The following is a 16,576-nucleotide window of genomic DNA, read 5'->3' as shown; positions in this document are numbered from 1 at the left end:
ATCTGGATCTATTTCCTGATAAAAGTAATGGACCAAAAAAAAAGTGAATCCTGTGGAAAATGCTTACATCATGTGGTAAAGTTTCTTAATACATCAGCTCCAGGTAGAGAATTAACAGAATTTTTTTTAAGTTTATTTATTTACTTTGAGACGGGGCGGAGCGAGTGAGCTGGAGAGGGGCAGAGAGAGAGAGAGAGAGAGAGAGAGAGAGAGAGAGAGAGAGAGAGAGAATGAATTCCAAGCGGGCTCCATACTGTCAGTGTGGAGCCTGACACAGGGTTAGACCTCATGAACCGTGAGATTATGACCTGAGCCAAAATCCAGAGTCAGATGCTTAACCAACTGAGCCACCCCAGGCACCCCAAGAATTAACAGAATTTTAAAGGTGAAAGTGTTTGTTCCAAATGGCTTGTTTGTGAAAATAACATCTTTGGCATCTGATAGGTTTCACGCTCCAATGGTATTTAACCTATTCATAGGTATAAAAGGTGTGAAATGCTTCCCTCTTTCCCCATTAGCCTTTTCACGTTACCAGTTCAGTTGTGGAAACAACTTCTACCTGAACAGCATAACGCTAAAAGTAAGTACACCTCTAAGAGTAACGTGTGGACTTTTTCTTACTGTTTGGATTGGATCTGTTATATGCTATTCACCTTCATGTTGAAATCACTTTAGTAAATGCTTTAGTTTATCAGAACTACAGAGAAATGATTGTAGTTTGTGGAAGTATTTCATTGTCTGTCAGTAAAAGTTGTTGTGTGGTGCATTTTGATTCCGAATTAAAACATCCTTATATAGTTTCCTTAACTTCAGTGTCTGACAGGCCATAAAAGGAAACGAGAAACAGGAGGAATATTAGGGAAAAGTTTCTGAAATTCTTCTTCGTATACCCAAGTAGTTTCCCTGATGATACTTGGTTTATTTAGGAAAGTTGCCAGGAGGATTTGGAAATTTTTCTAGTCCTGATTAATGATGGTAGTTTTAATTTACTTTTCTTCCATGTCTCTGATTCTTATCCTGTACAAAATCTAGACCTCCAATTGTTTTATTGTGGTAACTGAGTATTAGTGTGTACACTAAGATGTTTCAGAAGTTAACTTAGCCTGAGACTGAGCTACATCTCAGGAGAGTTAATTAGAAACATACCCATGGGCCAATACTGGGGATTAGAAAGAATTATCTTCAGGAAGTCAGTTTTGATACATATTGTCTTGATTTAATGGAATGTTCCAGATCCAGGAAGTATATATATATGGAGCCCTGAGGAATGAATAGGCATATTTTAATAACCTGAACTTGACATATCAGGTTATTTAACTTAAATGGAAGGAGACATCTTGGCTCATCTCATCAGTCAGTAATGAATCACGTGGCTTTGAATAGCTTTAGCATTTGACTCTGGAAAGTTCTGCTCTGCGATTTTAAGCAGTCTGTGGTAGAAGCTCTCTAAAACTACCACCATCTAACTAACCTTCCAAATCAACCAACTCCCTTTACTCCTTTTTAAAAATATACTGACCGATGCCCATGACATGCTGAATTTTCCTACCTGATGATTCACCCCACACACTTTACCTCCCAGGTCTGAGTTGAATGGCTACAAAGGGTCAGTTCTTTTGTTTCTGACTAGAAATTACATCATTTAATGAAATATTATATAAACCAGTCAAAATGAGTGCAAAAAAGGGAGTTGTTTTTATGAAAATTAAATCGAATGATTTGGAAAGACCATAAAAGCAAATGACTAATATAATATTATTGGTGGTCAGTTTAAGGCAAAGTTAAGAAATTGGAAAGTAAACTATTAAAAAATCTAGAATTTGGCATTCATTTGGCTTCACAATCAAAAAATGTTTTGTAAAAATTTCCATTTGCTCATTTATTCATTCAAAAAATATCAGGTACTGACCATGAGACTAGCAATTTGCTAAGCTCTAGGGATGGGCTGCTGAGAGAGGAACGGTCCTCATGACAGGATTTCTTCCCTCTGGGAGCTCATGACCTTTTGGAGAAGTCAGACACCCCCTTGGGCAGTACAGTTCATTGCTGTCTGTGCCAGGCTGCTGTATACATACATTCATTGCTGTCACCATGTGGCAGGGAGTGGGATCTATCAGTCTTGTCTCGTGTCATCATGGGAGGCCTCAGTGATGGGGTAGAGTTAGAGGCTTGGGTTGAGGTATTAGGGTTGGGATGGTAAGTTGGGAAGGGGAGAGGAAAGAGCTTCGATGGAACCAGACATGTGAGAGGGAGCATGGGTTTATAAATGGAACTTCAGAGAACATGACAGCAACATTGTGCAAATAGACTAGACAGGTAGCAAGAGCTAGATCAAGAACAGCCCTTCTGCCATGATTAGATTTTGAGGTCTTCTGCAGGGGATCCTCAGAATCTCTGAAATATACAGGCTATTGATGTGTTCAGCTTTTAGCTCAAATGAGTCTATATCTCAGTAGGAATGATCTAGGAGAAACTACCTGAGAACTTTTTTTTTGTATCATTCGTGTAAATAATAATGTCCGTAGATCACCTTCTAGTTTCTGTTAGATGCTCTCATTCTTCTCTGAACACAGGTACAAAACAAAAAAAATGGGATGCTGTGTAAGATACAAAACCTGGGTAAATTTTTTTTCAATATAACAGGTTATAAAATTGAAAGTTATTATTTGTAAAAACCCATTCTTTTATCTCTCACTTTAGTAGCCTCAAACAAGGCCTGTGAGTCTAAGAGTCAAGGAGGTCAAACAGTTTCCTTACTAACTGAAGTCGCAACTCCCTGTGTAATCATGACGGCAGTGGTCGTGGTCAGGTGGTTGTTCAGCCCATTTTGACTCTGAGTGTAGGTAATCTCTGTCTATACCTATGTCTACAGCCTGTGACCTGTTTGTAAAAACTTTGAGACCACCAGTGTTTGGGATAGCATACCCACCAGTCTAGAGAGGCCTCTAAACTGGTTTTTCTCTGGCAATTTTGTGTTACATCTCGGCTTAAGGGCCACAATCTATCTGGGCTCTTTAGTATGTAAAGAAGCCACTGGGAGCCGTTTGTCTCACCTGAGGGTTTTCTGTTCAGATCTAGAATGATCTGACACTGAGCTTCTCAAATATCTGTCCCTTCAACAGCTTCACAGAGTAATTCGACCATCTTTGGAATGGATAATTTCTTCATTGTGGTGATTTTGACTCTTGGTGCTGCATCTCGACCTTGAGGCTTGTCGATGACTGCTTACTACTCAGAAGGAGAAGGCTGAAAGGGTTCCCTGCTCCTTAAAAGAAACAAGACGAGGCTACAGAAATAAGCCTCACTGTGGCATATCCTCCCTGTGGCCCTATAGTTAGGTGGAAGCCATGGGAAAGTAATGATCCATGGAGGGTGGGGGATAAAAGGAAGCCGTAGATGGCCCATGTAGATTTGTGTTTATAGTAGTGGTTCCCAAACATTGTCTACCCAGAATTTATCCCTTTTGGCATCTGCCTGGATTTTTACAGACCCCATTTCATTTTATTACCCAGTGTGTTTCTTCTTTCATGTTTCACAGGGAGTGTTTCTCTGCTCTTGTGTTAGTCCTGTGCCTCGACTGCTGTTTATTCTGCATTCTTCCCCATTCTTCCCTGGTCTCCCAGCCCCAACTCCACCCTAAACTGCCACATTTCTTTTCTTCCCCCCCCCCCCCCCACCACATTATGTTTTCCGGATTTTGAAACCTTCTATTCAAAATAACTGCTTATCTTTAAAAAGTGGGAAAGCAAGTTTCATGTAATAACAAATATTAAGATATTTAGATTGCAGTTTGAAGCAAAATCAGTTATAATCCATATTTATCCCCTGGGTAAAAACTCCAGATGGAATGAGTTATACAATTAAGCAAAAAAGAGACGAAAATAATCTAACAAGCTAGCATGAAATAGGTTATTTATCAGATACTTGGAGGTATAGTAGCTTTTAAAGGAATGAAACCGAGAAACAGAGAGAAATGAGCTTAATAACTTAATTGTATGAAAAAAATAGAGTATGTGTGTCCAAAAAATACTAAGCTAAAAGGAACAGGAAATGTATTTATAAAGATTATTTCATCAAAGGACAAACAAGATCTTGAAATCTATTGTCCATAAAACATGAAAGTAATTAAAATCATTAAGACTCTAAGGGATACAGAAAATATATAAACACAAATAAACAGGTCAAGCAAGAGGAAATAAAAACAGTAAACAAATATGTAGGGGAAATGTCAAAAATCCTTACCAAAGACACGCAAAATTAGCATTGTGATAGTATAATCCGATCACAGGTAAATTGTTACAGCTCTGAAGTGAGCATTTGGAAACTATTAAAGTAGTAGAAATATTTAGAAGTGAAATCCAATTTTGACAAGATAGATGAAAATTTGATATCTCAATGATAGGTGCTGTTGATGTTAATAATATGTTTTTTCTGGAAGATTCATCTGTTGATATACTCAGCAATTCAACTCCACTAGATTCTACAAACAAAGTAGCAAATGAAATAATACACAGTTTAGTGCATAACCTGATTACTTATAAGGATGTGCATGTCTCTTCCTTTTCATAATGCTAGTTTAGTTTCCCCTTTTGTATGATTCCCATTGCACCCTATTCATAAAGTTGATTCTCATTTGCAGAGGCCCACGTTCACTCAGTGCTTACTGTGTGCTCCCTTCTAAGTGCCTGGAATATATGACCTCATTCAAGCCAAGAACCCAGCCAAGCTGGTACAGTTTTTATTGCCACTTCATAGGTGAAGACGTGGGGGACAGAGAAGTGTTAAATAAATTGCCCAGGATCATACCCCTAATGATGATGAAGCTGGGATTTGTACCCCCTGGAGGTCTGGTTCCAGTCCCTTCCTCTTAATGCCTATGCTCTTTTGTCCTTGTCATGCTGAAGCAGATACAGTGGTATAATTGGCTCATCAATGTGTTTCTTGTTCACTGTATCACCTAGCGCATTACCTTGTGTATACTAAACAGTCAATAAATACTAATTTAATGCATGAGACAATAAATACTAAGATATCATTGATGATGTTCCTTGCAGCTTTATCTGTGATAGTTAAAAAGAAATGCAGTCTAAACCAACAGAGGAATGGCTATGTTATTTATCATCTGTCAACTTAATAGAATATTACGTAGCTCCTAAAAATGTTAAAGCTGTATAGCAATATATAGCAGGGAACAATATGGCTGTGTAGTAACAAAAGATTGCAAATGTGAACTATAGTCATGATACCTGTCACCTGGATGTCCCTGTGGATTTCACCTGCTCATGGTATAGATAATATAGTGATTGTGAAAAACCCAGAGTATGCTAGCCCAAATCCCTTACCTCCTGACACAGAAACTTTATCCCCTCTGCCCCCATTCTCCCTGAGAGTATATCTGAAAATCCCTGAAGGTGCCCCACTTATCACCTAGTGCAGGTGGCTGCATTCACCACATAGCATCCCTTCAGGTTTTCCTGTCTGGACCCTTCGAGGTCCACTCCAGCTGGAGCCCCAGGAGAGAACCCTACCCTTCCCCTTCTCCAGAACTCCCAGCTCTCTGCCCTGCCTGACGCCTCTTCACATGCCATGAAAGAGCCAGACAGGTGGTAGTAGCCTGCAGAACTGGGAGAGCAGCTCTTTCTCCGACCCTGTCCTGCTGATTGGCTCCTGGGCCCTAAAGCAATTCTGCTTATGTCCAGATTCTCACAAGGACCATAGATGACAGAAGCTAAGTGCCAGGAGGGCAGGGAATTTGTGTTGTTGACTTACGTTTGCCAAGCGCTTGGAATAGGACATGGCCACTGGTAGATCTACATTAAATCCTCATTGAATGAGCAGACATTAGTTTTTGACCTTCTAGCCTTCACTTCTGAGCTCATTGGGGACAAGTGATCGAGCAGCACTGGGCAATTGAACTTTCTCAGTGATGGAAATTGTCTAATGCTGTGCAGCGAGTCCTGTTCATTTCCCTTTTCATTTCAGTGTTCTTGAATCTGCCCGTAGTCTTCCTCTGATGTCTGTCCTCTGATGTCCCCGAAAACCCGTGTATCTATTAAAAGAACAAGGATCCCTGGTGTGATTCAACCTATGTATTTAGATCCCTGGAAAAGTTCATGAGTCTGCCTCATCTGCAACAAGATAAACCCTCCCATCTGTGTTAAGGCTTTATTAGCAAACCCTATTATGATCAATTATGAGAAACAAGCCTCTGGAAGCAGAATTTATTTATTTATAAAACATTTTTTTTAACGTTTATTTATTTTTGAGAGAGGGAGACACAGCACAAGTGGGAGAAGGGCAGAAAGAGAGGGAGAAACAGAATCTGAAGCAGGCTGCAGGCTTTGAGCTGTCAGAGAACGCAACGCGGGGCTTGAACCCACAAACCATGAGATCATACCTTGAGCAGAAGTTGGTCACTTAACTGACTGAGCCACCTAGGGCACCCCTGGAAGAAGAATTTAAAAGGGCTTGAGATAAGACTGTGTTGTGTGGTGAGATTTGAGGGACATCTCTTGGGTCTTCCCTCCTAAGGGCTGTGTGGCAAGAGCACAGGACCAGGATTTAGGACACCTGCATTCTTGGTTCATTTCTGTGACTACCCAGCCATGATGTCCTAAGGACACTCAGTCTCTGTAGCTCACTATCTGTAGGATAAAGTGGTTGGATTAGATTATTTGGGAGATAATTTCTAGCACCTCTGTGGAAACCTCTGCACTTCCTGGAACCAAGATGGAAACTACAGGGGATGCTAAAGTTATCGTGTATCAAGAAAAAAGAAAGAGAGTGTCTAAAGAGATGTATACATATTGTGTTCTTTTACATTTGGAATTTTTAGGGTATTGATGTGCATTTTCTTTTTTATGAGTTCTTATCTGTAAAATACCATGCAATGAGATACAGGGGATGCAAAGATGAGAACACCATGGCCTCTTGCCTACCATTTTCAAAATCAAGTACAAGAAGGAAGAACAAAAAATGATTCTAATACAAGGCAGAGTGATAAGTGACACAAGTTGTTAGGTGCTCCCGTGAATTGGCAAATGGCTCTAGAATTCTTTCTTCTTAGGCACCATGCTCCTTTCTTTGGAGGACCATTCCCTTTTTGGAGGCCATATTTGAACCAGACTTTCCAGGGCTGCAAGAATTTGGATTTGCTGTGATGTCAGAGGTTTTAATGCAACTTCGTGTCCTCAAGACCAATATGTATTGTCAAGGCTTTGACTTTGCAAATATTTTAAAACTCTAAATTCAGATTTAATTTAAGTCCTTTCCTGAGGTTCAGGAATAGGCAAATAACAAGCAGGTAGTACTGAACTTACTGAGAGTACGAATTTGGTCTCTTGAGACACCACAGAGCTTGCAAATTAGCATAAAATAAATGAAAGAGGTTTTAACCTTTGTTTGTAATGCTGTTGTATGTAGCTTCAGCAGTAGTACTTGCTACAAGGCTTAAGTGGTTTTGCTTGGTTCTTGGGAAAGCATTTTGCGATGATATCAAAGACAATGCCAGGCTTCAGTAATTAAGGTGGGATTGGTTCTTTGCAGATTTTTGCAGCGGTACTGTTGTAGAATATAGGGTCTCGGAGGATGAAGCCTGTTACCGTGTTTATGAACCCTGTTTCACTGTCCATTAGGGGGGCAGGATTACCATTTCCCCAAAGGTATGTTTATATAATTCTCCCAAATGAAGTCTGCTTTTCTTAACTCCATGAGCATTTTATTAACTGCTTTGGCAATAAGAATGAAAGTTACATTTGTATTGGTGTCTGATTATGCATTATAATTCAGTAAAATACACCACTTAACAGAATAACCTCAGTCACGTCTACACAAATTGCAAGGGTCTGGATACACGTTCTTCCCATTTTAAAATTTAAGTCCTGCCATTCCCAGGAGATGAGATGAGGAGATCTGGATGGCACTGTGTTAACTAACTTGGTTAGACTTTTGAGAACCAGAATTTCAGAAGTGGAAAAAACCCCTGTAGATTGGATCATGGAGCTGTCCCTTTTTGCAGATGGGGACACCGTAACCCACAAAATGAAAAAATCTGCTTCAGTTTTCAAGATTGTTTCTATAGGATACCCACCCACCCCAAGGTGTCTAGGATTCTTGTGTTTACTTTGCAGTCTGCAAATGCTGCTGTGTTTCCCGCCCCCCCCCCCCCCCCCCCACCAAGGATTAAAGAGCCCTGGTGTTTGGGAATTTTTAGGAGATAGCTACACTGACAGCTTCTGTGTGTGAAGGGTATGAAATAGAATTTTGTGATATCCTCGATAAGTGGAGCTCTTTAGGTTATGCTGAGTATTAGAGCAGATCACATTTGATAGCTCGCTGCTTTGGTGAGGTTGATGATAAAGGAACAGAAAGCCATAAACAAAGCTGAGATGATGAATGGCTTCATCCCAAATTGGAAGCTCTAGAGTGCATGTGTGTGGCACGGCTTCGAATCTCCTGGATTATAAACAGAACAGGGTACTGAAGCATTTGCTAATGCACACAGCATTAAAAACTAATGACATTCTTGGAATTCTTGTTTGTTTAAAGGTTGATATTTTGCATTTGTTGAGATCTGCATTGCCTTTAACTGGAGCCCAGTAACATACGCCAGTATTTGATAAGTGGGGATGGGATGCATATGGTCTTCCTAATTACCGAAGCAGGTGAAACAAAGAGATTCCCTCTGGTGGGGAGAGTGTGGTGGCCGCGTTTTTAACAAGAGCTTTGCCCTTTTGCCTAAGGTTTCCTTGGACTCTGTTTTTCCCGTTTGCACGTATTACCAAGAGCACGGATCTCTTCTCTCACATGTTAAAAAAAAGTCCTCTTACTAACGGAATGATTCTATATTTAATGAGTTTTAAATTAAACCTTCTGGAATTTAACTTCAATCTAGCTAAATAGTTACTGAAAAATGTAAAGTGAGATCCAGGAACTCAATGCACATTTACAGTGCACATTTCACGTGTATACAATAGAAGATCCTACTTTTTGTGACTTAACCCTTCCTCTTTCTTTTTGCCTGGTTCAGACTCCTGTAATTGCTATTCGCCCTGGCCCTGAGCTGTAAGTTTTTATTTATACTTTTTCTGTTTCACTGTATCTACTTTTATTGGTTGCCCTATATCCTTGTGAGAAGAGACCGGAAGTTGACCTGTATTGGTCCTTCCCGCCCAGATATTCTCACTTTGTCCTGGTCTTCCACACTTGTGCCACATCAGTCTCCTTTTGGGTTCTAGGCCTTTCTAAGCCCTCAGGATCTTGGCTCCTGTTATTTCTTCTTTTTGCAAACACTCTTCTGCCAACTTGTTACATCACTGGATTCTTCTCCTCTTAGGCTTAAAGGCCACCTCCTTGGACAGGTTGTTCTGGCCACTGTATCTCACATGTATTCTTGGTGGAGTCTGGGAGTCAGTAGAAGTTAGTGGACAGATAATCAAGAACTGGCTGTAGGCAATTTTAGAACACAACAATTGTAAATCTCTATGTTCCGTAAATAAAACCCACACTTAGATTTTAGTAAATGCCCACCAATCTCTGTGCTTTCTCCCTTGGCTCCTGTGTTGGGGTAGGCCCCCTCAGTTCGCCATCTTTCTGGCATCAGAAGGATGTGACCAGCATCTTTGCTTTCAGCTCCAGGTTTGGTTTTGTTTGTTTTTGTTTTGTTTTCTAGTGCTGCCTACTGAATTAAAAGGCAAACATTCAAGTTGTTTATTTATATATATAAATAAAACAGTGGACTAGGTTCTTAAAGTGTAGTTTGTAGCATCTAATTATCATCTAATGTTTGTTACCCAAAAGCTTTAAACAACTACACTGTTCACCCACTTTCTGGCAGTGTAGGCATGTTTGGGGGAAGAAATAAAGTGATAACTTTTACTTTCTAAAAATATTGTGTGTGTGTGTGTGTGTGTGTGTGTGTGTGTGTGTGTTTTAAATACTCCAAGGGATATCAACAAAAATGCTGAAACCCTTTAAGGGAACATTATTCTTCTAATCAGAGACAAGTGGGAAACTTTAAGTAGTTCTTCAAATCAGTCATGTGTGTGTCTGTTCTGTGAATTGACATGTGTAGGTTTTTCTTCAGATAGAGGTTTGTTTTCCCTGTCCCGCCTTAGCCGCAATAACTTGAAACGGTCTGTCTGCTGGCACGAGAATCAAGGGGGTGGGTGGAGGGGCCTGGACGTTGCTGCAGGAAAGTCAAGTACATTCCTAGGGCGCCTTTTGGGGACAAGCAGCTCAAGGATTTTTATAGTCAACTGAGATAACAGGAAAGAGAGAATATGGCTTTTTTAGTATGCGTCTTGAGAAAACCCATTTGGTGCATATTTGTATACAAATCATTAATATCTATCCATTGAACTTCCACTTTGTGGCGCAAAATGTGACTGTTGTGTCATCCCGATTTTTTGAGTACTGCAAGTTGTTTTCTAGACCAGAGGGAATGGTGGAACACACTCAAATACTTGACAAATTTAAAACCTCCAACTTCCTGTTCCTCCAACATGGAGCCTTTGGCTCATTTTGACCTGGTATAGTAGTACTGTGAGATACATTGAGTGGTTGTCATGAAATCACACATTTTGGAATAACAGGCCGAGGACCCATATACCTCTTGTTCTTTGCAGTAGGTCCTAGGTGGCCATGTGATGCAGTATCGTGAATTATGGTGATAGCCGGCAAAATGTCAGGCTGCCACGGAGATGGGATTTCTTAGCATTCTGCGTTACGCCTACTGGTTACACGTTCTAAAATATATGTGCCATAGCTAGACTTACAACCAGCCTTCTCAAGTCAGCCTTAAAGATAACTTACTCTTTTTCCTCTTCATGTGTTGAGATTTTTCTAGAAACTGGCAGCACAGACTGTATATCACTAGATGATTGTTTTGAGAGCGGTGTGAATTTGTAGACAGAAAGAAACCATTCATAGTTAAATCCTGAAGTTGTAGATTGATTTTTAAATTTGTTTTCTTTGACATAAAAGAGTATTGAACTATAAAAAGAGTGCCTGCCACAAAGCACTGAATGTGTAGTTACTGAATTGAGGCAAAGAACTTGATATTGTAATTTAGATTTTAGAAAATGCTGGAACAGGCTAATAGATAGTTTACCTCTCAATCATAAATAGTTATAAATAGTGCCCTCTCACTGGTTAGAATAAGTCAGGCAGAAACTTTCCTTTATGAACAGAGAGAGACACACAAGGTTACTAGACCTCTATTCTGGATTATTGCTGTATCCTCTTAGACTGGTGCATCCTTGAAACACTTATGTGAAACCTGCCTCAGGGTTTTAAAGGTAGATTTAAACAAAACTAATTAAATTCATATTAGATTTCAAAATCTGTTGATATGAGAAATGTCTCACGGAAGTGAATTGGTTAACGTTTCTTTGAAGAGAAAAGATGGTTACAGACAGAGATGAAGTTATTTTAGTATAGATCCTAGGGAATCTACCTTACATGCTACTGTGGGACCAAATAAAGGATCTGCAGACTGAAACTGTGCAAAATGACCTTAATATTCAGTAGGAAAATGACCAGTTCCGTGACCTTTAAAATTTTTTTTGTCAAAACACGAAAGCTTCCTCATTGTAAGTTATAAATGTATAGGGGAATGCAAAAAAAGAAGTGCAACTAATGTTAATGCCCTCTAATTTAAAATGTTAGAAACACTAAGAATCAGTGTTTCATTTCTTTGAGTAGAACTTATCAAGAGTAGTTTGAATAGTTTGCTTTCATCTCGTTGTATAACTTACGACGTGGAGTATCTTTTCTCTGCCACAGTGACTTGTCCTGGTCCTTCCTGAGTTTGGATCCACTCCCAACATGTTATCTTTGGTGCTTTCACAGCTGTGAACTGAGCGTTCCTTCCATGTCACTTCCTCTGGGACATCTTCATTTTTTTCCCTCATCACCACTTTCCAATTTCAGTTCCACTGTTACCACTTTTTATTTTTTCGTTACACTTTGATTTTGTGTTGGCCCCATACCCTCTTTTGATTATGCACTTGTGTAAAAATGTCCTATGAGTTTATTACCCTGAGATGAGGGGGCAACGCACCTCCCTGTTTGCTGTCTGTGCACGAATTGAACAATATATGTGCCGGGACCAGTTGCCGACAGACTTGGAAGAAGCACGACTGATGAGAGCTCGTGCTCCACGAGTGTCATTCACGCAGGAAAAAGTTAGCAGTAAAGTTTGTGCTTTATGTAATTCATCATTAATACACTGAGACAACTAAAGTTGGAACTGTGTCATTGGGGAGACTGGTGTTATGTAACTAAACTGTGGTCACTGAGATCCAAGAGTACTGGAACTATGCAAAGTGAAGAGTGCCTTATTCCGGTCAATTGTTTGTAGTACATTTAAATCTTGGCCTGGCTCTCCTTGCCCATTACATGTTGAGCACACCCACTGTAGCCAAGTGTTTTAGAAATTGAAATCGGAAGTGAACTAGGACTAATCAAGTGTTTGACTCAACATGGAGTCAGCTTTGACTCCTCTTCCCTAGCACCTCAGGCACTGGAGAAAGCATATGTCACATTCCATCCAGCATGGGCAGGCCCCGGACACAGTTTCTGGGCAGCTATGGTGGTCATTTTCCTGGTTCTTTCCTTCCTCCTCCGCTGTCTCCTCTCTTCTGCAGCCCGTTTGTCACTTCCTGTGTCCCATCTCCATGCTGTACTGATTTCTCCTTCTATCATTGTATTTGTGTATGACTCTGTTCTCATTGCTGTGATCCTAATCTGGGTGTTTGTCAACTTGTATTTCAAGTAGTGTCCTAACTGAATTCCCCACCTTCACTCACTGTTCCAACTACTCTCACATGCCATCACAAGAGGAGTCTTTCTGGAACAGTCCTTGAGTCTTCCTGAATTCTCTCCTTGAAGCTTCTGAGCTCCCTTACTGATTGTAGAATAAAACCCACACTTCTTACCAGGAGGACTTTAAGAGCTTTCATTGTCTGACTTGACTCAACCCATTTTATCACTTGACCCCTTGCCTCAGGAACCCAAGGTTTTAACAAGACAGCCATACTCATTATCTCCCAAATATGCCTGCCTCCTTCTTTACACACATTATTTTCCCAAAAGGCACTTCTGTGTTTATGAATCTTGCCCAGTTTCAAAGACTTATCCCAAAGTCCCAAAGACTTATCCCTGTAAAGTCTATTATGACTTTCCCAGAAATGAGTTTTCTCTTCTCTGATATTCCACAGGATTTACATTTTGTATTTTCCGATTGTCACTTATATGCTGATCTGTACTGATAGTTACCATGTATTAGCTCCTCAGTTTTTTTTTGTTCTTGAAGGGCAGGGACTGAATCTTCTGTGGCACCTAGAATGGTATTTGCCAAAGTGGTAGGCATGAATTGTTTCATTGCTTCATCCAGTATTTTATTGATCTCCAGCTTTCTTCTTTTTTTTTTAATGTTTGTTTATTTATTTAGAGAGCAGGGGAGGGGCAGAGAGAGAGGGGGAGAGAGAATCGCCAGCAGGCTCTACACTGTCAGCACAGAGGTGGACATGGTTTCAGTCTCACGAACCGTCAGATCATGACCTGAGCCGAAATCAAGAGTTGGATGCTTAATTGACTGAGCCTCCCAGGTGCCTCTCCAGCTTTCTTCTAAAAGCTGAACTACATGCTGGAAGTAAAACATACCAAGAGGAAACCCGTGATCGCAGAACTCTAGTTGAATGAGGCATACAGAAAGGTAGTCAGACAACTAACTCATGCAGTAGTAAGCTCAGTGAGCTTACTTGTGATGAGTAGCCAATGAGAACCCATGGAGGTCCAGAGGAGGGGTACCAAACCCAGATGAAGGACAATTGGGAATGCTTCTAGAAGAGGTAAGGGTTAAACAGAGTCTAAAAGATAAGTAGGAGTTAGGTAGCTGAGGGGGACAGAAGGGAAAGAGGGTTCAAGCCAAGGACACAGGGTGGATAAAGCACAAGAGGTTCTCTGCAAACTGAAGAAATGAATGAAAGTCAATGTAGTGGAGTAAAAGAGAATGAGGTGAGATTTATAAGTGATAAAGCTTCACAAGGAACAGAGGTCCTGTGATGAGAGAGAAATGGACATACTTGATGAATGTTGACAAGGGAGGAGTTCTAGGCCTGGACGTTTGGATGGGTGAAATGGGGGAGCAGCAGTCTGGTTTCTGTTAAGGACCACTTGGTGAATGGAAGTATTGGGGGAAGGTGAGGAGTTCGATTTTGGACCTTTCCAGTTTGAGTCACGTGTGGAATATCTACACGAAGATACATTGTAGTAGACAGTTTGGAACTCAGCAGAAAGCTTTGGTTAGGAAATACCAATTTGGATGACATTACCATCTAACACAGTAAAATCATAGAAACAGCGTGTGTAGAATTAGTAAGGGTGAGAGGTTAAGAACAAGCCTTAAAGCATACCAGTACTTAAAAGGCATAGAAATGGAGTCTGCAAAGAATATTTCTGCAATGGTCTGAGAGGAAGGAGCACAAATAGATGAGTGAGATGTGATGGAAACCAAGGGAAAAATGAAATCCATCTATTGGGTTTAGCAACATGGAGCCCATGAGTGATCTTGGTAAGAGTAGTGTCATGTAGAAGAGAGGTAGGGAGAGGGAAGCACAGCCTGGTCCAAGCTAGATGGTAGTGTGTCGAGGCAGTTCTTTTGAAAGGTTGGTCTTAAAAGAGGAGAAGACTTAGAGTAGAAGCTGGAAGGAAATGGAGTTGAGGCACTTTTACTGTTCAAGTTGGTAGGAGTCAGATTATGTTAAGAGGCTGATAGGAAGAATTTTAGTTAATTAGGAGGTTGACTAAAAGCTGAAGTTAGCCAGAATTTAAAACTCTTCTTAAAATTCTTTACTCCACGTGTCCTTTTATCTTTATTCTTAATCTGTTAAAGCCCATACTACTAATCACTCTGGTACTTCTCAGTTTCACTGTGGTCTATCCCAAGGAGATTGCATATTCCTATAAAGCAGGATTCAGGCTCTTCTCCTCCCTGATTCTGGGTAGCACTTAGTTCCATGTCTTACGAAGAGAATACCTGTATCAAGAGATGCTTTAAACACTCATTTGTTTCTTTGTTTATTCTTTGAGGAAATAATGTCTGCTGTGTGCCAGGAATTATTCTAGGTGCTGAGGATATAAAAATCACTAAGCTAGACAGATCACTTTTTCCCAAGGACTTTATAGTCTAGGGAGACAGTTAACAAACAAGTAATACACTACAAAATCAAGGTAATTATAGGATGCAACAGATACTGAAAAGGACACTGTGATAGATAATAATCCTGAGTGGCTACTTTGAATTCTTTCCCTTGTCAGGGAGAACAACCACAAGCAATTGGAGAGTTAAATGGCTTTAGGTGGGAAGAAAAAGATAGTAATAGTCCATTGTTTTCATAGTGTAGTGACTTCTTTGTTGACTGTTACTAAAGTCATCAGGAATATGATGATTATCATGGGCTGTGGGTTTTGGGGATTCTGTTGATTGGTTGTTACTTAGCATTTCAGAAACTACCCACCTCTCCCCATTTTCTCTTTTCCCTTGTAGTAATTTGCCATCTTCCATGTATGAATGGTGGCCAGTGCAGTTCAAGAGACAAATGCCAGTGCCCTCCAAATTTCACAGGGAAGCTTTGTCAGATTCCGGTCCATGGTGCCAGTGTGCCTAAACTTTACCAGCATTCTCAGCAGTCAGGCAAGACATTGGGAACGCATGTTGTCCACTCTACACATACCTTGCCTCTGACCATGACTAGCCAACAAGGAGTCAAAGGTAAGGTTATTTATTTTCTTTTTGCCCATTCATCAGATGTCTGTTAACCTACCTAACTCATGTGGAAGCACGTATCTGCAGATGGCGGGACTGGTATTGAAACAGAGAGAAGTATGTGATCTGTGGCCTGGGAAATGGTGGCAGGGACAGAGTATGGGCTCAGGTATGTGGCTGCAGTACTTTCTAGGCCATAGAGATTTAGTATCTAGGAAATAAAGTAAAAAGGAGCCCATCCTTTTATGCTGGCTCTTAGCACCAAGAGCTGTTACATTCATGTTTCTGGCAGGGCCTAGGAAATAGAAAGATGAGCAAGGCAGTGTTCAGACTCATATAGGACTAATGAGCTAGTGGATTGCCTAGTACCTGCTGGTGAGTATCGAGTTTATTTTGTAGTTGAAGAGCGCTTGGTTTTAGTTATAAACAATCAGTTAACCTCACTGGGCTTCAATTTATTCATCTGTAGAGGAAGGTAAAGTAGGTCACTTGGAGCTTAGAAATTCTATGACTAACTCATTCTTTCAAACCTGGCATCTCTTACACATGAACAATTTTTGAAAAGGGGTCAGAGAAGTGTTAAGGCCTTTAGTCTTTAAAACTTGAATGTTAGTTAGCATCAGAAGATGAAATTTTATTTGGAAGTTGCAGAAAGTAAATACAGATATAAAATATCACGTGTAAGTATTTTCCATAGTTCAGGAGTCCCACAGGTATGGACATGCCATAACATTCAGGATAAGGGAATTATGCCTTGTGGAACTGTATTTCCTCTTTTGACGTGGAAAGGTAAATCTTACAAGTTTG

At 40.3% G+C, this 16,576-nt stretch overlaps 1 protein-coding gene across 8 annotated transcripts in view; it reads left to right on the top strand.

Annotated features, from left to right (window-relative positions):
• Window positions 1-16,576, top strand: part of LTBP1 (latent transforming growth factor beta binding protein 1) — a 398,930-nt gene that overhangs the window by 190,599 nt on the left and 191,755 nt on the right. For all 8 annotated transcript variants that reach the window (XM_019447806.2, XM_019447788.2, XM_019447769.2 and 5 more), the window contains one exon: window positions 15,551-15,775. In XM_019447806.2, coding sequence (XP_019303351.1) covers window positions 15,551-15,775 — 225 coding nt within the window. The remainder of the gene's footprint in view (window positions 1-15,550; window positions 15,776-16,576) is intronic.

The sequence above is a fragment of the Panthera pardus genome, unplaced genomic scaffold, assembly GCF_024362965.1.
Source record: "Panthera pardus isolate Hobbes unplaced genomic scaffold, ASM2436296v1 HiC_scaffold_26, whole genome shotgun sequence".
In the NCBI taxonomy this organism is placed as follows: domain Eukaryota; kingdom Metazoa; phylum Chordata; class Mammalia; order Carnivora; family Felidae; genus Panthera; species Panthera pardus.
The sequence above is the reverse complement of the archived record's forward strand: the minus strand, read 5'-3'. Positions and strand labels throughout refer to the sequence as shown.